Raw genomic sequence first — 24,990 nt, forward strand, 5'->3', positions numbered from 1 at the left:
TGATGATTACTAAGCAGGTTACATGAAGTCAGACATTTAAGATTTTGCTCAGGAGGGTCTTTTCCTATTTTCTTTATATTGAAAATGTTATTGAAAACATATACTGCTGTTTTCAATTCTTTGAAATCAATATCTTTAAAGTAAATAAATCATGACACAAGCTTAAATGGTGTCACAATACCAATTAAGGTCATGCCAGACTATTGACTTTTTTCATAAAATATCTTTATTTTGTATTCCAAACTCCACATGAACTAATGAATACATTTTCAAATGAGAGATAAATCTTACTTTATAAGAAATGATTTCCCTTATAAATCATGTCAGTATCCATGAAAAACACCTGAATTTAGATTTTGGTTGGCTAAATGTGTACACTTAGAAAAGTAAAGGGCCCTTACTATTGTTGGGTTTTATTTTTATTCTTTAAATTGTTTGTTTTTATGTTTTTTGTTTCCAATTCTTACTGTCAAATCTTGTTTTTATGTAAAGCACATTGGGTTGCCCCTTGATATGAAGTGCACTATATACATAAAGCTGCCTTGCCTTGCCTTGCCTAATAAAAAAGTAATTAAATGTAATAAGTAACACTACTTTGATTAAGTAATTGATATATATATATATTACTTATTGCATTTTAAATAGGGTAACTAGTAATTTGTAACCTATTACATATTCCAAAGTAACCTTCCCATTCCTGGGGCCTATTGAGGCTGCGTTGTTAGAAATATTGAACTTGATGGTATTTTATCTTGAAGGTGTGAAAGCGGAAGTGTAGTATTTTACCAACTGAATAGTAATTTTGCTGTGTGCGCGTGAGAAAAGGAAGAAAGGAGGGTAGCTTCTAGTGAAGTGCTGCTGGGTTGGAAGACGGGTACGGGGGACTTTTTTTTTTATAAATAATAATAATTATTGTTCGCACACTCTGCCCGTTTCCATCTTCTTATCCTGGCGAAAGGTTGAACGGTTAAAATGGAGGCGGACAGATCCGGCGGAGGACCAAACCCGAGCTCCGGAGGTGGCAGCAGTAGCAGCGGAGCGGGGCGCAACCCGAACGGGCCCAAAGCAGCACCGGGCCCGGGCATGTCATCGGCGGGGACCGGGCCCATGGCGGCGGCGGCGGCGGCCATGGCTGGACCGTCGCAGTCTCGGGAGTTACAGGACGGAGACGCCGCTATGACTCTTCCTGGGATCCTGCACTTCATCCAGTACGAGTGGGGACGTTTCCAGGCCGAGAAATACCGCTGGGAGGCTGAGAGAGACGAACTCAGGGTAAAATGTGTTTCTTTCTTCTTCTTTTTTTTTTAGCCTGCGTTTGGAATAAAGGCCAGGACGGACATTGTAGTTGCTTCTTTTTAGTGTTATGCTTTGTGACAGTGGTGCTCTACAGTCTGGATCAGATTCAGCATGACTAAATGCTAACGGTGCTAACGTGACTCCATATCATTATTATCCGTATTATTCTTTTTCTTATTATTACTATTACTAGACAGTCAATTAAAATCAGTTTCGGGTTACTTTATTGATACCCGTAGGTACATTTGTTTTGCAGTGAGATGAGATGATGTCCTCCATTTTTTACAATAGACAAACAAATGTACAGTAGAGACAACAAATTCAATCTAAGAGACATAAAAATGTACCCAAGGCATTACCAAACAGGACACAGAAAAGAGAAAAAGCATAAATTCCGGGAAACTGTCTCAATATAATAGATAAAAAACAATTAAGAGCTCTCTTACTAAAACCGAGGTAAAGCAAGTTTAAAACCAAATAAATAGATCATAAATCTATAAAGCTGCTGTGCAATGTCTTTTTTTATGTGCAACTTGTCGCTACAGCTTGTTAGTGTCAGATACAAACCAATAAATTAGATGATAAAGGTTAATGATGTCCTGCAAATGCAATCTACCCTGCAAATAAAGAAGGTGGGTAAACAAGAGTTGAGGTGTGGCTACCTTGCAGTGTCTGTCTGATATCGGTGCAGGTACACACATCAGAGACATGTCTGAACCAGGTTCCTTTCAATGTGGACTGTATTTATGGTTTATGTGGAAACACAGGTTGTTTCTAGACATATATCTGGTTTTCATACCCCATAGGGACAAATCATAAAGTGATCTGTGGCTTTGCTGTTGTGGCTAGAAGATGAGGAGAGTGTCACACACAGCTGTCACTTCCCCTTTGAAATCATTACATCTGAGAAATGGGAGCATTTGGTGCCTCAGTTATCAAAAGTGGGTTTCTTGTTTGAGGAGATTCCCCACTAAAATGAAGATTAGTTTGATGTTACTATTTATTCACAAAAAAAATTGGCACTATGAGAGAGCTGATCAGGGTGACCTTTTAAAGATAGGCTGCACTCTCTTCATGCACACTGCAGACAGATAGCAGTCGTTGCACTAAATCACAACACATTACAGCTAAAATCCCTTCCAATGGACTTCATTAGGACATAATCTTAACAGATAGTGGTCTAGAGTCAAATGCGTGTCTGTCAGGGAATGGTGGGGTAGATTAACATGGCATGTTATGAAGTTGTGTTTTTAAAATCGGTTATACTTTTTTGACTGTCTGAGATTATGATCAGAATCAGTGAAATAGCAAGAAAACCCTTTGTGAACCTGTGTGTATTGGCTATAGAAAAGTCCTTGAGCAAGACATGAGTCCCCTAATAGCCCCAGGTATTCAGCAGAGGACAGAGGTGGCACTGTGCAACTCTCATGCGGGCATGCGTGTAACTGTGTGAGGCAGTGCATTGCTAGACAGGATTGTGCTTACTCATCAGATTGTTCCAGGATTAAGAAAGGTTAGGAAAACATACATATATACATACAAAGATGTTTTCGTTCTGCGTTCGGGTTGAAGTGTGGTCCTCTTCGGTCCTGAATCCATATGTGTTCTTCCTCCTGTGACCATAGTTTGCTTGTAATTAAGATGAACTTATGGAGTTCACGAGTTTCACAAACCCACAGAAAAACATATCATTGCCTCTCTTCTGGCACTCTACCTCTCACTTTACCCTCAACGCAAACCTATGCAGTTATAAATAGGAGTGTGATAAAATATGGATGAACAATAACAAAGCGGCTGTGCTCGCTGCTTTTATGGGCACATGTATGGAGGAGTGGGAATGGTAGTCAGAAACAGGCCATCGCCATGTCCGACATGCCATTAGAGCTTAGTGTCCAACTTTGTTTTGCGTGTGTGTATTTGTTGCACATCGTCTGGTTTCACGGGTACAATTAGCACCACGTCCTGTGCGGAGAGAAAGAGAGGATCACTGGATTGCCAGGCTGAAAAATTAACCTAGCTTACAGTTAAACACCCACAGGCCACAGCCCTCTGGCTCTTGTTGCAAGCTTGCTCACAACATGCCGGTTAATGCGGCCCACAGCCATATCCTATACATTTAACAGCATACTGTACATGTGTCTGCTCACATGTCAACTACACATGACATTTAAAGCATCCATGACTATTAACAGCTAGTAAGAAAGCTACTCACAAAGTCTTAGACATAATTGGCACTAATATTTGACAGGGAGCTAACATTGTCATCGTATGATGACTGTGCGACTTTTTGCAGGAATGGCTCTGTTTATAGCCTACGTTTATAGTCTGAGACTGTCACACATGTGTTGGCTGTGAGTGTGTTTTCATGTGAAAGGCCACCTGTGGTGCTGTGTCTCCAGTGACAGGCCAGGAATGAAGGCCTTCCCTATTCAGGGTCAGGTGGGACGTCCCAACATGACCATTGGGCAGCAGGACAGGGGACAGGTGGTAGTGGCCTTGTCCCTTTCTCCTTCAGACACACAAGAAGCTTTTCCCTTTTGTATTTCATCAACTCACACTGCTGCTGTAGCTCTGTTGTCATTAGCTTGTTTTTACACGATCCTTTAATAGACAAACAGATCAAGTCACTATACTTGCTCCACAGGGAACAGGGCAGACCTCTACCTGCTCCTCTTGTATCATTTTCATTTATGTCTGTTTAATTTTATTAACAGTGTCAGTAGTTGTGTAGAATAGATTACTGGTGACCCAAATGACATCACTTCCTGTGGCCCAGGGGGCCCCTGGGTACACATCTCTAATTAATAGCTCTGCGCTCTCAGCCATGACACACATATGACATCCATATGTACTGCATTATTACAGTGCCTCCCACTCACACAGACTTGCAGCACTTCTGGTATGAAGGGTTTCTTTAAGTATTTTATCTCCTTCTTTTTACTTTTCTACAGACAATTCCCTTTTCATTGTTGTATTTCTTGGTTTCATCCCTCTGAATCGTGAAAATCTCACAATTAGAGTTTTCTTCTTTTATTTAAAAACATCCGTGACATACAGTACGTTTTGCTTCCTCATGCTTATCAAGCACCTTCTATTCAAGCTTAGGCAGTAAGCCCAACTCTTTGGGATGCCATTCTCTCACTAAATGCTACACTCACACACACACACTCGACACACTTGAACACACTCCATCAAAGCACACTGTCCCAGAAAAGTTCATTGCTCTACTTGTTGGCTCATGGATTCTGTCTTGGGTATGAAGGGATGAGGAGATGGAGGGTGGCCAGCAAAGGAGGAAAGCTGCCCTTGACCCTGTTCTGCAGCTAGCAGAGTGAGTCTGATGGAGAAGGCTAAATGTGTCAGCTCTCCATGTTACAACAAACTCTGGAAAGGTCAGCGTTGGTAGGCCACATAGAGGGAAATCCACCCGTAGGAAGGAGAGATCAGATGGCACGACAGGTTTGCTCGCAATGAGGTTTTTTTGTACTTTAGGTTTTGTTAGTTTACCAACATAATTCAAAGAAAACACCTAAAGAATCAATGTTAGCAGGACTGTATCAAGTGACACATAAAGATCAACATAATTCTTTGTTTTACTGAAGCGTAATTATCCCGTGATAAGTTAGCAACAATTAGAGGCATTATTACAAGTATTAATCTCTCAATAAGAACAACTTTTCTCTTTTAGTTGATAAATGGACCTCCCAGTCTCACTTCTGCTGTCCCGGATACCACACAAGTAAAAACAAGCACGTCCCAGTCTGAACCAGAGAAAGGGCAGAATAACAAAGACCAATAAAAGCTGAAAACAGAACAAATGTGACATCTACTCATTGCAATCCCGTATTCTGACGAAATGCAGCATGCCCAAAAATTTCCAGGGTTGGACAGAGACTAAAAAACAGGCCTGGACTCTTTTACACAGACTGTGTGTGTGTTTGAGGGGGGGGTGGGGGGGGGGGTTCTTGCTCTTGAGGATGCATCTCTCTTGCTCTTGTTTTTGTATAATGGGTTCACGCGGCCCACATAGTGCTCAAGCGGCCCACTTAGCAACCGGCCCATACACCTTCGTAGAAGCTTGGAGTGTTAGGACATTATTTTTCCCTCTAGCCAATAAATCCAGAGCTACATTTGTTTTTGCTCCAAAGAAAGCCATGATGTGCTTTGGATTATTAATCTACTCTAACATCATATTTCACCTTTTGGACCACTTTCCTTCCCACTTTCAAAGAAAAATAGTATAGAAAGGAGGAACAAGTAAAACAAGGTTGGAGCCAAAGAAAGAGTAACTATCAGACTTGAAATGACCTACAGCAGTAAACCTTTTGACACACTAATCCCTGTTTTGACTATATATTTTTTATATATTATATATTTTTTTTATATATGCAATGCAACCTTGCTTCTCTTTTGTCTGACATAGCTGTGTCAGATATGAGCCAGTGGAAACCTGTCCCTCTAGGAACACAGTATGACACTGGTGCACAGGGGTGTGATGGTTATCTGTGTGTGTGAGCAGGTTGTAGCTCGTCTGTGTTTGAGTAGGAGTGGGAACGTGTTTCCTGCCCCTTAAGGGTGAAGTTAGTAGACACATTCCACTTGGAGGTGGAAATTACAAAGCCCTTTACTGGGTCTAATACATTTGTTTGGTTCAGTAAAAAGATTTGTAATCGCTGACTTGAGTTTATCTTGAGCATGGCAGGTCCTCTTCTTGACCCACAGCAGACCACTGTATCAAAACAATTGACATGCTTAAAGGGAATTGTTTTTGTCATTATTGTGGATGTTCAAGCTTGAATATTGAATGTTACACATATTGATAGAGAAAAATATTGCTATGTAGTTCTGAAAATGTGTCCATCTGTTTTTTTAATAATGTTTAAGCAGTGTATGGGTCAGGGTAGTGTATGTTTTCTGATATCTGGACCCACACTATGACACTGCTGTCCTCGTATTTTAGCATCTTCTCATTTATGTCTGATTCTGTCAGACTGGAACAAGTGTTTCAGTTTGTTTTGAAATGTACAAACACAGTATTGTGCCCGCCGTTACACAACTAAGCTAACACTTCACAATTGCTACTTGTGTGCAGCTGGAGATGCTTTGCTTTGCTTAGTTGAATTTAGTTTAGCTTAGCAGTGGTTGCAGCTAACTTTATTAATCAACTACAGCGACTTTTATTATTATTGCACTGTTGTCTGTTGAAGGGCACGGAGACTTTCTACTGTTTCACTAGTCTTCTTAGCCTGTTAAATGAATTTTCTACCCATCCTTCAGTACCTCTTTCACATAAACTCAGTTAAAGGACCAATGTGTAAGATTTAGTGGCATCTAGCAGTGAGGTTACCCTCTGTGTAACCTCTCCTCCCCTTCCAAGCGTGTAGGAGAAACTACTGTGGCCTCCAAAAACAAAAAAAAAGACCCTCTCTAGAGCCAGTGTTTGGTTTGTTAGTCCTGGTCTACTGTGGACGTGCAACATGGTGGCCTCCTTTTGAAGGGGATCCACTTCCTATGTAGATATAAAAGCCTCAATCTGATGTAATGAAAAAAAAAATCCTTATTTTTATGTCATTATACATTAATTAATACATACTTATAACTATTCCATATTTACCAAGTCTGTTCCACTAGATGCTACTACATGATACACACATTTTAAGGTCCTTATATCATTTGCACAAACTAAACTGCTCCTTACAGACTATACCAAGTATAAACTCCATAAAGCTATCTGTATTTCATAACCATGGATCATGCCTGCAGTGTTGACGCGCAAGCTTGAACAATTATCTCCAAAATTCTGAGATAAGCATATAAAAATCACACTGCATTAATCAGGATTACTCAGCAGCAGCAGTAAGGTTTGCTTGGCAGATTATCCACCAGTCCTCCTAGCTGGTTACATGACTGTGTCTCTATGTGTGCACTTTCCTGGATGATTGACTACCCTCTCAAGTGGACCGAGTGCCTGCCCCATGAGATAGTGTTTTTAGACTGTTCTAGTTTTACAGAACTGCGTATGCGTGTGGGGGCAGACTCGTGGACACAGGCAGGGTGTACAGAGGAGAAATGGACTGTAAAACAAGCAGTATTAATGCTCCAGCACCACTTGGCACAGAGAGAGAGAGAGAACGAGAGGGAAAAGAGTGAAAATACAGAACTTTTGTGCCTACAATCACCTGCAAGCAAAGCACGAGGGTTGCTTAAACAGGGTTAAGCCTTTTTTATTTTACTTCTAACTGGAATTAAAGTTTTTTTATTATTCTTTTTATACTTGGGGTTGTTTCCTCCATCTAGCAGAGGAAAGCATGTTTGTTGCTGTGTTTTGCTCCAAAACAGCCCAACGGCAAGCATCATCTTATGTAAAACACAGCATGCTTTAAACCTTTGTTGTAAATCTGAGTGCTGTAAATTTTTCATCTAGTCCCACATACTTTCATGTCCCTGTCAAGACAAGTCTTGACATATGATGACTTACTCAGGGGGAAGACCTTGCCTAAAGATAGTCTAATCAAATCCTGATAGTGTCGTCAGTGTGCACTCTCTCAATATCACTTTTTTTCCTTCCTACAAAATCCTTTAATTGTTCGACAAATCAATTGGAAGGGCAGTTCTTTCTCAAGGTAAAAAAAAATCAGTCAGTCAGTTCAGTGAGGAAGGAAACGGACGGAAAATGAGAGAGGAAGCACACAAAGGAAGGATGTGTCTTAAATGTAGGTATTTGAATTTGGCCGGTCTGTGTCTTGTTTTTCCTCTTCTGCAGATGCGCAGTGAGGCCTTGGTTAGGAGAAGTTAAAAATAAGAGCCCTGTCCCACAACCCTCTACTTACATGTATTCCTCTGGGTTCTAAGAACTCATGTTTGTTTTGCTCGTCACATCAAACTTTTCTCCTTGGAGTCCACGGCCTCTTCTTGAGATATCTTATATCTGATCTCAAATACTTTACTCACTTGGCTTAATTGACACATAACACACTTTTTTTTTATCCATTTCACTGTAGTTATGGTGTCAATGTAAATTGATTTATTGATCACATACAGCTGTGAGTGGTTCTGATATGCTTTCCTGAGAGTACGTAGTATGTTTCTTACCATCCCTTGTACATGTATGTGTTTTCAGGCTCAGGTGGCGTTCCTACAGGGTGAGAGGAAAGGGCAGGAGAATATGAAACAGGACCTGGTTAGACGGATCAAAATGCTGGAGTATGCCCTCAAACAAGAGAGGTAAGACAAAATGACGGAAAGTACCTCCTTCTGTCTCTCCTTATGTTGTCCATTCAGCCTAATGTTTTGCGTGCTTTAGGAATAGTGATTTGATAGTAAAAATGTTCTTGTATTTGCTTATCATGGTGCCCTCATGTGGTCTGTTTTGGGGTTGCAGGTCTAAGCACCAAAAGCTGAAGACAGGAAATGACCAGAGTCCCGGAGACAAGAAACCAGAGACAGAGGCAGAGCAACGTATGTTCACCCTAACCCCTTATATTCTCTGCCATTTGGAAGTAATATAGAATTACTGCTGTTTTATTTCTTCCTCTTCCTGTACTTTTAGAGCAAGTTTTCAGCTTTTCTGTTCATGCCTTGCTGTTGCATCACTATTGACCAATCTTATTTTCTATAGTTCCCAATGGGCCAGCTGAGTCAGATGCCGAGCCAGCCAATCAGATGTCCTGGAAGGAGGGACGTCAGCTACTACGCAAGTAAGCCACCTCAGTTATCAGCTCCCTCCATTTCATTGCCACACTACTGTGCTCCAACAGTACTTGTAAATTGTATTTAAAATGTTATCAACTAAAAGGAGTCATTTATATGGATGCATATTTAGTTAAGTGTGTTTTTTTCCTGTCAATGTAGATATCTTGAGGAAGTGGGCTATTCAGACACCATTCTGGACATGCGTTCAAAGCGTGTACGCTCCCTGCTTGGCCGGAGCAGCCCTGAGTCTAACGGACCTCCACCATCTGAAGCCTCCCCTGAGCCTGAGCCCCGTGCAGGTGGAGAGTCCTTGTTGGTCAGACAGATAGAGGAACAAATCAAGAGGTGAGACTGCGAAATAAAGATGCTCTTGCTCTCTCTGATACACACACACACACACACACACACACACGCACAAATACTGTTGCTCCACAGACAAGTGATGACACAGTCAACACCCACATTGTGCAGCACAAGTAAAAACATGTGTCTGTATATGAGAACAAAAGACAGCCATGATCTTATCGAGGACATTTTGTGGGGAATATGTCAATAATGTATCAGAGATGTACTATTAAGAATGATGATACATCAGTAGAATCTTGTGCTAAGGTTTAGATTTACCATTCAGCCTTTGATCATTAATAACATCATTGCGGAACATTCTTGGACGAGGCTGCTTAGTGCATGTATCTGTACAAGCAGAAATGTGAAGACAGTGAAACAATAGTACATCCTAATCTCAAAAGCCAACAGAACAAGATGCAGAAAAGATGTGTAAAACGGAGTGCATCCTCCATCATGTTGACATGGTAAGATTACAAAAGTAGAACAAATCTGTTATCTGGAAGTATGTGTGCATGCCTGTCATTGCCAACATACATTGTATCGCCATCCAAAGATGAAACCTAGGAATATAGTAACCTCTGGTATTTTTGTCAAAATTATTCATGTATTCCCTGTGGAAAGTCAAGTCAAACTGAATCACGAGAGCTTCTGTTAGATTTTCAAGTTGTCCAATTTATCTAAACTTTCTTTGTTCTTGTACACGTAAAACTTTAGTCCGATGACATTATCAAAAACCATGGCTTTACTGTAATGTAGAGTTTTAATAATACAGCAAACAAACAGTAACATTCAAACAGTATAATTCAGGTCATGCTGCCTCACGCTTTGTCCGAAATAAACTTTTGTCCCTGTAATTTAATGTGGACTGGAAAGGCTAAAGTATGTGTCCATTTGTAGGAATGCGGGCAAGGAAAGCTCTAAAGAACGTCTGGGCGGCTCAGTGCTCGATAAGATCCCCTTCCTGCATGGCTGTGAGGATGATGATGAAGACGACAGTGACGAGGAAGATGACTTCCAAGGCATGACCACCGACTGCATTGATGGACCTCGAAAGAACAAGAAGTCTCGTGTAAAGGTACGATTTAATGATTTGACACCAAATTAGAGAGAATTACAGAATGAAGATCAGTTGACAAAATGTTTGTCAATCAATCAGGTCAACGTATAGTTATGACTCCTGAAAGTAACTCTGCTTTTCTCTGCGTCTGTGTTTCTTCTCTGTCTCTCCTTGTCCAGATGGGTTCAGAGCCTATGACCACAGACCTGGACCCCGAAGATGAGGAAGATGAAGACGACTCTGAAGATGCCCTCAGTGAATTTGACTTCCTGGGCTCAGGGGAGGATGGGGAGGGGGCGGGAGAGGCCCGGATCTCTGGGGACGGACGGGAGTTAGGTACGCTGTTGCCATAGCAACACCATCAGCACCAGCACTGCCAGAATCACTGCCACCAGTATATCTGTCTTTTCCTGTCCCCTTTGCTCACCTTTTTATCTTTTACTTCTCATTGTGTCTTGGCATCTCTTCTTGTCAATAAAACCAACCTCTTTTCCCAACCACCTGTCTCTCTGTCCTGTTTCACGAGCTTGTCAGTCTGTGACTCTTTAGCGTTGTGTAGCTGTCATCTCTGTCTGTAGGCATATCCTCTGTGGTCCGGGGACATTTCAAAGGCTATCGTGCATGCTGCCTTCTCTTTTTATATGTCCACATTTCATTCTTTGAGTCACATTTACACTGTAGTCCTGCGCTTTTATTGATTTCATCCTCTCACAAAAAGAGTCTTTTTTTTTTTTTTTTAAGTTCTGCGTGTCACGTATTAAGAGTGAAGTCTATCTTTTTGCCTTCGTCTGTCTCATTTGTCCATCTGTTGGTCTCTCCGTCCTTCCTCCACCTCTCTGCATGACTGGATGTGTTGTGTCTCTTTCCTCTTGCCGGGTTCAGAGAACCGCAGGAACAAGTTACAAGGCATGATGTCGGACTTCCCCCCTAAACCTACCCCGCCCCCCTCTGTATCGGGACAGGCTCGTGCCGGGGAAGGTAAGAGTCTCCCACCAAATATCCCCCACAGAAAACCAGACTATGCACCGTCTCCCCTGAATCCCACACGCATGATTGAAGCTTAGACATTAAATCTCAAATATAGATGCTGTCTTGTTTAAAAGCTACGTGGGAGTGAACAGCTATAAACATTTCCTCCAGTACATAGTGTGGGAGTAAGGAAACAGGATGCATGGACTTTTGGCATGGAGATCTAATATTCATTGCTATATTTTACTGTTACCTCAGCTTGTATTTATAGGAGCTGTGACATTTTCTCAAGTTGCAGAAATGACTCTTATGCTTTTACGCCTCCAAACCTGCAGGTGGCGCTCTGGGTTTCTCCTCTGATGTCTTCATTATGGATGCTGTTGGAGGAGGAGACATGAACCTGGGTGAATTGGCTGATCTCACTGTTGCCAACGACAACGATCTATCCATGGATGTAATTACACTTTTGTTCAGTTCAGTACACAGGATGTAACTCAACCTTGATGAGTACACTCATCATAGTATGCCAATGTGTGATCTTTTAAAATGTGTGTGTGCTTTCAGATGCAGGATAACAGAGAGGAGTTTAAGAAGACATGGAACCCTCGTTTCACACTACGCAGCCACTTTGATGCCATCCGCGCGTTGACCTTTCACCCCAGCCAAGCAGTGTTACTCACAGCCTCGGAGGATGGAACACTAAAACTGTGGAACCTCAACAAGGCCATGCACTCCAAAAAGTAAGAATCACCTAGAGGGAAATGATAAACAAGAAATTAATTGATTTTATATGTATAGCATATTAATCAATTAATCAACAGACGTTCATGTGAAATTGAAGCAAACTCACAAACTAAGCAGCAACTTTAAAAGATTGTGTTCCTCCACAGGAACGCAGCATTAGATGTCGAGCCCATCTACACATTTAGAGCGCACAGGTGAGTTAAGTCTGAGGCTTAGACACAAACTTGTCAATGACATACACAGAAAAAGTGCAACGTCTGATGCATTTGTCTTTTTGTGTAGTGGTGCGGTTCTGTCACTGACGATGGGCGAGGATGGAGAATCCTGCTACAGTGGTGGTCTGGATGGAACTGTCCGGTGTTGGAAGATGCCAGATCTCAATGTGGATCCTTACGATAACTATGGTCAGTCAGTCTGACCTGTATTATTTAGTTGTCAAGGAGTAATAGTGATACTCCATTTTCCAATTGTCCTTATCTCTGTTTCTGATGTGTGTGCATGTGTGTGTGTGTTTTCATCTAGATCCCGGCATTGAGAGCAGTGTGCTGGCCGGACATGAGGACAGCGTGTGGGGTCTGACTTACTCTGCGGTCCACCATCGTCTTGCCTCATGCTCAGCCGATGGCACCATTCGCCTCTGGGACCCCCAGAACTCGTCTCCCTGCCTGTCTGTCTTCAACAAGGAGAGAGGTAGCCATACGTGTTGAGTGTACATTTGCTTTCAGTCTTTGTAATTGTACACACATGACACATCTTTACCTTTGCTTGTTTCCTCCCAGAGCATGGAACGCCCACCTCAGTGGCCTTTGTGGCCTCTGACCCCAACCAGGTTGTGGTGTCATTTGACGGCGGTGAGACACTGCTCTACGACCTCAACACAGAGCAGAGCATCACAGCACTAGAGACACAGACCAAGGACGGTATGTAGTAGTAGATGGTTTAATACCACTTAAGGGGTTAACACAATGAGCAGATGTATAAATTAAACATGTGACATTAAAATAAGTTGTTTTTCTACCTTTGCAGGCAGTGAACTAATTAACCGTGTGGTCAGTCACCCATCTGAGCCCGTCTCAATCACTGCGCACGAGAACCGCACCATTCGCTTCCTGGACAACAAGACAGGTATCTGCAGGAGGAGGTTTATATTTACTAGTCATCTGTACAGTTTCTCTACTTTTTCAGCATCTGAATAAACTTGATGTGTGTGTGTTTTTTTTTTTTACAGGTAAAGTTGTCCACTCAATGGTGGCCCACCTGGATGCGGTCACCTGTCTTACTACAGATCCTAAAGGCACTTACCTCATCTCTGGCAGTGAGTACCACCCAACTTTATTGTCTCTATTCTCTCTTCATTAAATAATGGAGAAAAGGCTTGTTTATCTAAACCAGTTAGAATTTGACCTAAAATCTCATTCATAGTTATCTGTCATTTAAAAAAATCAAGTAGACATAATTAACAAAACAGATTAAAATTTTTTGTGGTACTAGACTATAAAGACACACCACATCAACTCCAAATGTATACTAGTTTACATAATCAAACTAAACAAAGGGGAGCAGGGGCACATTGAGATATAAGTTGAAACCCTTCTTATTTCCTAATTGCCTAAAATTGCAGCAAAAAAAGGAAAGGAAATGTGGAACAAAATGATCTTCATACCCCATAACAGTACTATGGCTTTTTTTTTTTTTTTTTAACCCTAACCCCCCTGCAGGCCACGACTGCTCAGTCCGCCTGTGGATGCTCGACAACAGGACGTGCGTGCAGGAGATCACGGCCCACAGGAAGAAGCACGACGAGGCCATTCATGATGTGGCCTTCCACTCTTCCCAGCCCTTCATCGCCAGCGCCGGCGCAGATGCACTTGCAAAGATCTTTGTCTGACAGCACTGTCGTCATTCTGGTGAGGTTGGAGAGACGGGGGCGGGTTGTGTGGGGCAAGCAGAAGGGTGAAGAACAAAATGGTTTATAGTTACTTTGAAATCTGACAATGCACACAACACAATGAATGAAAGTTAGTGTGAACCAGCTACACAGCTACAGTGTTTTTAAAAGAAAAAAACTTTTTACAATTTTAGAATAAACTATTTATAATTCCTTCAGCCTCATATTTTAAAACACAGTATACAAATCTCTACATACTGTATATGATTTCTAAGTAAATCTACAGTTCACCTCATCACATCCTTTAACTGCATGTTATAATATTCCAAAAAACTGCTTTTTAAAAAATGACAAATGCTTTTAAATATAAAGTATTTGAACTGTCTTGGGCTTAAATTTGCCAATTCCTCTTTCTTGGATCACTTTACTATAAAACCTTTTTCTAAAATGATATTTTAGCTTGTGATACTGGAGAAATAAGCCTTGTTTTATCTCATTGCAGTCTACAATAGGAACAAATCATTTATTTTTAAATCTCCACATTAGATAGAATTTTGATTGCATGATAAACAATGTATTTTTTGCCTTTACATCAGCCTAAGGGCAATTCCACGCAGGTGTTGGTCTAAATGTTGTTTGTTTTTTTCTCTTTTTAGGGACCCACAACCACAACCGGGCCAAAAGAGACTGAAGACTACAGTGGACAAATTTCACCTGCTCACACACATACACACAACCACACTCACAGACACACATTTGTCCTGCACCCCACTGGCTGGGTCATTGCCACAGGACGTCACCTCCCCTCAATTTCCTCACCGTTTTATGATGCCTCAGTGACTTCTTGTAATACTAATCACACCGCTTTTTTATAACTTTAAAATTCTAGCTGCTCTGTTTTCAAATAATCATGTTTGGATTAACACTTTTTCTACACTACAATATTCAGTTCTGCTTTTTTTCAGTCTGCTAATGATTATTACACAGCACTGTGTGTGTGTGTGTGTGTGTGTGTTTGTTTGTGTGCTTGAACTGCTGACACACTACTCTCACAATTTGTGTTGTAAGGAGAACCACCAAGGAAACACTCGCCCTGCACAGCACACGCAACGCACAAACGCATCACCACATTTCATTTGAGATCTTCTTTTAATGGTGAACAGATGTTAAATTGCTTGTGGCTAACATACGTATGTAGGCATGACTTTAAAACAGTAAATGTTCCCAGTGTGAGCAGACAACACTTGACCAATCTCTGCATCGGGGGAATCAATGTATTACATTCCAAAGACTCCAGAGAGAGTGTGTGTGGTGTTGTATTCAAAGGTTGGAGAATGTTAAACTTGTTGCGTGTGAGGAGGCACTAGACAGACGCTAACCAGTGTTGAACAAATAGCTTTAATTTCAACTTTATCGCCAAGTCTCAATGTCCGTCTGAGTATTTTCGCGACCCCATGATTCTGCCTCTATTTGTGTATGCGTGACATTAAATGTCACTCTGCTGTACAAGATAAACATATTTCCACAAATGGAGGGAATATTATCATCATCATCATCATCATCATGATCCATTTCTATAGATGTACAGTTTGAACTCGATTCTGCAGGCTGATGCTCTCACACCACATTTACTAGCTAAAGATAGATATCATGAGAGCACAGTTACAGTCTGTAGACCAGATGGGGTGTGAGGCCAGTCTGTATGCTCTCAGCAAATGATGCTTGACAATTGTGTCATTTGCTGCTTTTTACTGTACATAAAGTGTGTGTGTGTAAGTGTGTTTGTATATGCACTAGTTAAATCACGGTGCTATGAAAGACCTTGTTAGTCTTGAGTCAGAATCAGGGACCTGTTTTGTGTGTGTGTGTGTGTGTGTGGGAGTGTGAGGAAGAGAGACCTACATTGAGTGAATCAACTTTTTAAATGACATTTCATTGTTGAATCATTTCATTAACTTGTACTGAGATACTGTGTGGTCACATTTCAGAATCAACACTCACTGTTGTATGTTTCTCATCAGAGGATTGTGAATAATGTCGGCCCTTATTATTTCAAGCTTGATGAGTGTATAGAGCTGATCTTAGTGATAATACAGCGAGGGCCACCCGGGCTTAAATAGCTTCTTCAGAAGAGAGAGCTGCTTTTTCATTTCATCTTCAAGTCAGCTCCAGTTTGTAGGCTCGTCATTATTTATTCCACCTTCACTTGTGTGTCAAGGTGAGGTGCCCTCTTGTCATATATGACGTGCATCAGTTGCACAGTAGCACGTTACCCGGTGAGCTAATGGTGTGAAGCTGGCCTCGTGTGTCCAAAGAGGCATGCTGGGGAAAAGGGGGGAAAAAAAGAATGAAGTTCTTTTTTGATTTCAGTCACTTTTGTCATTTGAGATAGGAAAATAAAGAATCTATTGATCTAATGTGTGTGGGGTTCAGATGTGACTCAGAACTGCTATTCTGAACATAACCCAGTTATTGGATAGTTGTAGTGGTAACATGGTTCCTTTTTTAGAGAAAAGAGTGGCAAGTCATGGACTACAGTCGTAGTGCAGGAATATATTTATAATTTTGTAAACACCTCGCACTCATCTCTCTTTCTGTGCCGCATTGTGAAAACTGTAGGACGCATGTTTGTTGTCCCTCAACAGCTGACCTGACTTCAAATTACTTGACAGGTAGTTTTATCTTATTTCCTTGAGGATACTGGTCAAATCTGGTGTTAAATCAGTTGGTTAAGGGGCACCTCCACCTCTTCAAGATTACAGGGTCACACAAGGAGTCAGAGGTTAGATTGAAGTGTTCAAAGTAGCCTAGAGGTAAAGACTCCTCTCCTAATCACTGGGGACACTAGCATTCAGAGTTTTCTTTTTTTCTTTCTCTCAAACAGGGTGGAGGTTTGTTCTCTGTCTGGAATTAGACTAGATAATATCCTGCTTTGACACAAATCTGCCAGAAGAGAGCAACTAGGTAGAAACACGTTATTGTACTGCTGCTGGGCATAACTGCCCTGTTGTCTCATTTAACTACTATTTGGTTCCACGACATCTAATTTTGGATGCACTGGTTACAGACGTGGTGCAGACATAATGTTTTGCAGGTATTTCTTATTTAATCTAGAGGAACTGTAAGTGTGGAACATGCTGTGGCTCACAGTTATTTGCTGGTGAGAGTTACTGATGGCAACTGATGCTTTCTTTTCACTCTGAGCTACTGCATCCTCACTCTGAGAGTATAGACAAATCAGTATGACACATCAAAAAAAAAAAAAGACGAAAGAAACAGAGGTTGTACATGATGACTAGAGATGCCATTACATGCTGTAAATGTCCATCATTTCCTTGTTTTTTTTTCTTGCATTTCTTTTCATTGTTTGATTATGAATATGATTATTAAGATGTAAGAATACTGTAGTATCATAAGTGAATCATTCTTCCTTGCTAGGCATAGAAATTGCTTGTGATTGATAATGGCAATGTATAACTTGTAAAAAAGCAAAATGATTTAAAAAACCTGAAAAATTGAGAAAACAAACAAAAAAAAAAAATCTGTACCAGTCAGAGGCCAAGGTAAAGGACTCATTTTTTGTGTTTTTATTTTTTTATTAGCAATTTATCACTGTGTGATATTTTGTACATCATATTAAGCTGTATTCAAACAATTTCCTCTAACTACAAGGGATAAGAGACCTGCTTTTTATTAATTTTGTTTTATTATATATTTTTGAACTGCATTCTAGCTTGTATCAAATGACTTTCTCCTTTTGTTTTACGGGTCCCCTGTTGTATGTCATTAAGGAAGAAAAAAAGAAAAAATGAAGATTTTGTACAGTGAATTGAGAGTTGTGTCTTGTGTTGTATTTCTTTACTTCAAGTTCGGGATAAAAAAGCAAAAGAAAAACCAAAACAATAGAATGCATGGAAGTATCTCAGATGTATGAAAGTAGAAGACCCCAGATAGGCACTTCAGCAAATGTAGCATTTCACTTCCAAGAGATGATTATCAGTCAGGCTTCAAAAAGCAGGATCCTTACCATGATGCAACTGGTAAATACAGGATGGCATCTTTTGTTAAACTCTGGTGTCTGCTAAACGGCACAGGCTTTCATAATTTAGACTCAAACCAAAACCAGAATAATAATCTATTTTCTCAACTCGACTCGAGCTCCTCCAGAGCTACAGAAGACAGTTTAAGCCATTCAGAACAAAAAAGAGAATAGTATATCTGATCTTCATTACCAGACGGATTCAATTATTTAATAGTTCAAATTATTTATGTCAAACTGCTCTTTTCAATCTTTATGCCCAATATCGTATAACATTTTTGCTATAATTTCCCCTTTTTAATGACTCAGAATCACATTTGATAACTGAAACTAGCAAATAAGAAATTGAAAGTCTGTGGGATTAATTTACTCAACCTGTCAGTTTGAGCCGTGCTGCCCTGTGACTGACTCTGCACTCACATAGAGTAAGTTATTTATATTTTAGAGGGTTTTCCCCACAAAAATAACCACTACATCATGAAATGCTCACATTATGAATAATGTATAGTTTCAGCACATGGATAGTGAGTATTTTTTGACCATTTATCTTTGGATTGTTTAAATTGTCAATAATATTTTAGATTTCAACCTATATTGACACATATTTGTTAAGTGTTTTATAGCCTACCAGATTTTTATTGTTTCAATTGTACATTTTGGTAGTTTAATTCCAGTTTAATGGAGCAAATATTAATATAATCTCACTACACCTGATTATTACTTTCATATTTAACTATGATTGTGTCGTCTAATTGTAATAAAACAGCAATCCACCTGGTAAAATTGCAACAAGGCATGTGAACCACGATTCAATGTGTGTGTTCAACTATAAGACTTTACGTTGCCCTCTTGTGGTGAAAAGTAGAATCGACACAAACGTTATTACTTTGGAGGCCTCTCGTCACATAACAATGTGGATAATTCGTGTTGGAGATGGTGGGTAACTGTCCTGGGGTGATGGTAAGCCAGAGATGATGAGTTTATCACTATTAATGAAAGTGTGAAAGAAAAGGCAAGGTAAGTTTATTTGTATGGAACCATTCACACACACAAGGCAGTTTAAAGTACTTTATGGAGACAGGGAAATACACTGAAAGTAAAGCATTAAAAATACATTGAAATTGCATTTAAAAGACAATAAAACAAAAGGCAAATAAAAATTTAAACATTAAAAAGAAGTTATGCAATTACTTTACTGAAAAGCTGCAGTAAGCAATCATGTTTTAAACCTCATTTAAATAAGCTAACAGTTTTAGCAGATCACTTTCAGGGAGCTTGTTCCACAGGTGGGGAGCATAGAAACTAACAGCTGCTTCACCTGGCTTGGTTTTGATCCTGGAAACACTGAGTTAATCTGTCCCAGATGGCCTGAAGGGTCTGGATGGAAGTAAGTAAATCAGAGGTGTGTTTAGGCCTGAGACCATTTGGTGTTTTATAAAGAAGTAATAGGATTTTAAAATCTATCCTTTGACACACAGGAAGCCAGTGCAGTGCAGTTTTATGTGCTACATGTAACTTGGGCAGCAGTGTCTGGATGAGCTGCAGCCGATTAAACTGTGAAGACTCCATTACAGTAATCTAACATGCCCAAAAAACTGTTCTGTATCTTGTTTAGACAGAAATCCTTAAATTCTTGTAATGTTGTAATCATTTTTAAAGTGGTTGATTTTGAAATGGTCTTTGTGTGAATGTTGAAATTCAGGTCAGAGAAGATTCCTGGCTTGACTTCTCTTTTTCTGTGTTTGGTTGTAGAAAATGCTAAAAGACAATTAAAAGTAATTAGTTTCCTCTTTCTTGCCGTAGGGAGAGTGCTTGTTTACTATATGTTAAATACGTTTACTGGTGAGTCACTGTCATGCTGATGACTGTGGTAGCCAAGCCTCATTTTAAGCATACATGCTGGTGTGTGTAACACACAAGTCCCACCCCTCTTTGCAGGCCTTGAACCTTTTCTTTTTGTTTTCCATTTTACTGAAACCTGTAGGCAACTTTGCATGAAAACAACTTTACAATAGGTGTGAACTTTTTGTAATTAGGGAGAGGTGTGTCTGAAGAAAACAGAGAGAAAAGATGTTTCAGAGGAAAGAAGGCAAGGCAGGAAGTACAGCTTCAGAGGGACAGAAAGGGGCTAATGAAGTGAGAGGACAGATGAGGAAGAAATGGGAGGGTATTAGAGCGTGAAGCCCCCCCCCCCCCCAGGCATGTAAGAGGATCTTTAGCCACAACTCAGGGAGCGCGCAAACAAGACCAATAACCCCAAACCAAGGCAGGGAGAGAGCAAGAGGAAGGGGAGGAGGGAGGAACCTGGGAGTAGGGAGTCAAAAGGCTTTTGACATCACCAAGCTCTTTGAGAGTCTATTGGCTTTTAACTGTGTCAGTCATTTTACTTCCTCCTTGGCAGTGCTGAGATCACAGAAGAGAAGGCAGGAGGGAGGGGGAGAGGGAGGTACCCTCAGACGGCGCTCTCTGTCTCTCTGTGTGTGTGTTTTTTTTTTACAAAAAAAACTGAACTGGGGCTGAAACTGAAACAGGGCAAGACTCGTAAAAGGAGTGCAGTCTCTTGCTCTCCTTCATTCTCACAGTTTCCTGTTGAAGGGGGCCATTTTGTAACTCAGCTTGGAGGAGAGCACAACAAACTTTGACATTGTTTTTGTTTCTTCTCTCCCACGGCCCGGGAGTTTCACAATCAAGTTTGGACTTTCTCCCCTGCAGAACAACTTCTTTGGACGAGAGAGAGGTGAAGACGGGGAGAGAGTGGAGGAGGAAAAGCAGCAGGAGTGTGTGTTTCGTTCATGGGTCCTCTTATATACATTACTTATGCTTGTCATGCCTGGACAATAAAAGAACTCTGACGAGAGAGAGAGAGAGTGCAAAAGTAGGACTGAAAGGAAGAAAAGCCACCGCTTCCTGGATAAGGATTTCTTCCTTGATCCTCTGGGAGGGGGTGGACACAGGACACGGAGGAACCGGGACTCTGCTCATTGTATGTGTCTGTGTGTTTCAGTGTGTGTACCCCTCTCTCCTCCCCTGAGACAGTTTGAATGAGTGTGGTTTTTCTGAGACTGCACCTGGGCGTGTGTTTGTGAGTGTGTATGTTGAGAACTTCAGGCAGCCAAACAGCCAGGACCTCTGAATGGCGAACGCTAGCCCCTGTATGCCCTCAGGGGCCATGGCCCAGGTCTTCTTTCCTCCAGGGGGCCCTTCACCACCAGGCTCAGCTGTGATGCAGCAGGGGACCCCCATCACCATGCCCTCTATGCCCACTCAGGGTGGTTTTCCTGTGATGGACCTGACAATAGGGCAGGTCCCTGGTGGGGTTGTGATGCCCTCAGTACCTCCTTCTCCAGCGGGGGTGTCCTTCATCATCCAGATTGGCCTGACAAGAGAATCTGTCTTCATGCCTCAGACTGCTGACCTGGCTTATGTGAAACAAATTGCCTGCTCCATTGTTGACACCAAGGTAGGTAGCGTGTGTGTGTCAGTGTGTGTATGTGTGTGTGCAAACAGGAGAGGGTGACACGTTGGGTAAAACTGGGTGTATGCTCTCTCCAGGTGGAAAACTGTTTATGTGTAAAGCCCTCACGCTTCACCATTCTCATAGGTAAACAAGAGGGCTCAAAGTGTTTCAATAGACAGCTGTGACAGACTCTGAGGACAAGTACAAAATGTCACAATTTTGCACCACTCTAATTACAGCAATTAGCATTCTTCCTTCACACAGTTGAAAGTGAACACTGTGTTCAATTAGTCTCATTCAGCACAACAGACTGGGAGTGGGATGTTTGATCAAATTAGACTGTTTGAAACCAAGAAACATTCTGTTTCATTTACCCGATCACTCATGACGCTGCATGTGTGCTGATGAAACAGTGTAGACATAGGAAATGCAGGTCAATACTTGTAGTATTTTACACAATGTTTTACTTTATTGCATTTCACCTTATTAGTAAGACTAACATGTCTCAACATGCAGTTTAACAAAAGGAAGTCAATATCCAGTTGTTGAGAAACTCCATTACCCTCAGTTTAATATCAGTGTAACTGTGAAGCCAACAAGCTCAACATACTTTTATCTGTGTATCTGTATCATAGGCAAAGTTGTCTGTGGCCATGACCTTTCTTTGCCATGGCAAAAGGCCCCTTTCACTTCTCCTCTTTGCACCATCTGAGGTTTTGCATTTCATGCCATCAGAACAGGTCATAGTAGGCCAATCTTCTCACACAATCACTTTTTAATTATAGTTTTGTATTGCCGAGTGTTTAAAGACTTTTAACCTGAAGAACAAGTGGACAGGTCTACTGCTGAACCTTACTTTTTCAATTAGTTGCCCAAAACATTGAAATCACCACCACTTTTTACTACTTTAAAAATGTAACACCTTCACTATGTTTTTCCTGTTCTGTGTCAACAGCAGCAAAATTACATTTAGAACTTATCCCCAAGACACAGCTGTATGATCAGAATTGATTTTGAAATTCCAGCACTCAGCACAAGTGTTTCTGCCACTCCACTGTGTTGAAATTGTGTGTTTCTGGTTCACATGACAAAACAAACAAAAAAAGTACGGGAGCAGTAAAATACTTAAAGGGATAATCACTTATTATCTTTTGAGAGACCGCAAGAGAAAATGTCAAAACAAAGAGTTAGTAAGGGGGGAGAAGTAGTGACATCCTCTTTGCAACAGGAAGTAGTGAGTGCTATGGGAAATATGGTATTTTTTTGAAAACCGCCAGCAATAATACATAGGGTTTGGGCATTTTCACAATGACCATTTTAGACTATATATATATAGAGTAGAAAACATTACATTGATTTGTCAGTTTGAGCCAGTCATGTGTTTTATCTGCCAATTAGGCTGGCAGGTGATTAGATTACCAGATTTTCCACAGCCTGCTAAGAGCAGCTTTGCAAAACTCTCCACAATTGTGAATGTTTTAGGAAATACTGGTAGCTGTCCCAAGCCAGCTTACCCACTCTATTAATCTGTTTTTGTGCTCAGAAATATTTGTTCTCTCCCCTCACATAAGAGGTTCTGTATGTAGTTGTGTAAATTGAGTGTGATAGACTGATTCAGCCGTGCTGTACATCGGATGCTGGACCCTTACAACTTGCTTTACTGCTCTGTAGACAGAGAGAGAGAGACAGAGGGGATCTGTAACTGTAGTTTGATATGCTCCCCACTGTGTTTCCATAAGATAGGAACAGATATGCTTCCAACAAGCTAAATGTGTTGCTTTCCTTCATCAAAATCTAAACAGCAACTCTGCATTTATACCTTTTTCTTCTTATTTTTATGTTTTGTCCAACTAATCAAACTTTTTTTTCTTGTATTTGCATCTTGTTTGTATTTAAAGAAAAAGAAAAAAAAAGTAGGACCCTCAATCATTCCTTGTCTGGTCCACTTTGTAATGCTCTTTAAAAAAGAATAATGTCCAGAAATGCAATTAAACCAAGCAGTTACATTTCTGACTCAGCACCTTCTGCGGCCGCTTCTTTGTGTAAATCTTTCACATCAGAGGACATAATCGCTTTTCTTGCTAAAAACCCTGCTCAGTTGCATCATTAGTGTATAATAAGTGCAGAGATCAATCATTTGTAGTACATTAAAATCACATTGGACGCACATTGGTGTATAAGGTCACTGATAACCCAAAGACAACTAAATGGCTTCTAAATTTATATTTGGTAAATCAGTTTGCCAAAGGAATAGACCTCATTGCATTTAGTACAAAGAATGGAGGCGAAACTCTTTTAGACGACTAATATTGATAGCAACTCCTGTAAGTCACAACGCATACTAACACCAATCTGCTGATCATGATGCTCAGATGAGGGGGTCACTGCTGTACATGTAAAGAGAACAAAATTGTCACGAGGATAATTTTTAATGTATAATGAAGCTTGACATGGACGGGTTAAGCATCAAATATTTTTGAGTGAGTCAATTGGAGCTTTTCAGTCAGTATCACCAAAGATGGACTGGCAATTTGGAGCCCTGGGAAAACTCAAGCAGAAATAAAAACTTTCTCTATTGTTTATTTGTGTGTGCGTGTGTGCGTGCATGCGTGTGACTGTGTGTGTGTGTTGTGTGCGCATTGGCATGCTGCTGTCAGGAAAGGAGTCAAATGGCAGGCAGGAAGTGGGAAGGCAGGAGTCAAGAAAGAAAGTAATGGCCAGTCTGACACTGCAGTAAGGTCACAGTAAGGATAATTAATACAGCCATAGGCGAAGAAGGTATTGTGGCCACAGTCCTGCAGAGCTTCTTACATAACACCCATCGAGGCATAACTTTTTCTGTTCTGTTAGACAAAGGAATGTTAATTCTACAGCAGAAATCTAAATATACATACGGTATGGTACCAGTTTGTGTTTCCTGCTTCACAGTATCTAATTAAAAAACCTTCATTGTAACAACCTGTTATTTGAACAGAGATTGGTTCAACCACAGGTATATGTTAAGTATGACAGTTTAAAGGATGGGTTTACAATTTGTGTCTTAAAACAATATTCAGGTGCCCAAATGAACACTTAAAGAGGTTTTTCTTGCTGTAATCAGTCCTCATGTGTATACTGACCATTAGAAGATCCCTACATGAAGCACTTTGAATGTAAGTGATGAGGGACAAAATCCAAATCCAAAATCCAATCCTTGAGCCATCGAAAGTAATCAAATCACAATGTTTTCTATCAAATTTTACAGTCTTTTTTTGTAACAATTTCCTTCTTATTGTTACTGCCACAGCAGATCAACAAGGAAACACTGTCAAGGGGAAACACAAAGTTATAGTTCTGTACTAAAAAGATTGTTTGGAAGATGTCTACTTGATTTGACTAACAATGACCTCTTAAGTTTGTATGCTGTGTGTGTCTTCTGGGTGTTCCAGTTTCCTTGCATCCCCAAAGACTTGAATCTTAGGTGTTAGGATACTCTTATCCTCAGAACTGGAGTTGGTCCC

At 40.7% G+C, this 24,990-nt stretch overlaps 2 protein-coding genes across 2 annotated transcripts in view; both read left to right on the top strand.

Annotated features, from left to right (window-relative positions):
- The first annotated feature begins 838 nt into the window (after window positions 1-838).
- strn4 (striatin, calmodulin binding protein 4) lies at window positions 839-17,817 on the top strand. Its single transcript, XM_053320835.1, has 18 exons — window positions 839-1,272; window positions 8,417-8,520; window positions 8,678-8,754; window positions 8,915-8,993; window positions 9,148-9,333; window positions 10,234-10,411; window positions 10,573-10,729; window positions 11,276-11,371; window positions 11,698-11,816; window positions 11,927-12,102; window positions 12,253-12,300; window positions 12,389-12,510; window positions 12,629-12,796; window positions 12,886-13,026; window positions 13,133-13,231; window positions 13,335-13,421; window positions 13,825-14,013; window positions 14,651-17,817. The coding sequence occupies exons 1-17, from the start codon at window positions 973-975 to the stop codon at window positions 13,992-13,994; spliced, it is 2,307 nt and encodes a 768-aa protein (XP_053176810.1). The 5' UTR covers window positions 839-972; the 3' UTR covers window positions 13,995-14,013; window positions 14,651-17,817.
- Window positions 17,818-20,672: 2,855 nt separating this feature from the next.
- The window catches only part of prkd2 (protein kinase D2), a 33,837-nt gene continuing 29,519 nt past the window's right edge, over window positions 20,673-24,990 (top strand). The window contains exon 1 of the mRNA XM_053321031.1: window positions 20,673-21,493. Within this exon, the coding sequence (XP_053177006.1) occupies window positions 21,167-21,493 (327 nt within the window). The 5' untranslated portion in view covers window positions 20,673-21,166. The remainder of the gene's footprint in view (window positions 21,494-24,990) is intronic.

This window comes from Scomber japonicus, chromosome 6 (assembly GCF_027409825.1).
Source record: "Scomber japonicus isolate fScoJap1 chromosome 6, fScoJap1.pri, whole genome shotgun sequence".
Taxonomy (NCBI): Eukaryota; Metazoa; Chordata; class Actinopteri; order Scombriformes; family Scombridae; genus Scomber; species Scomber japonicus.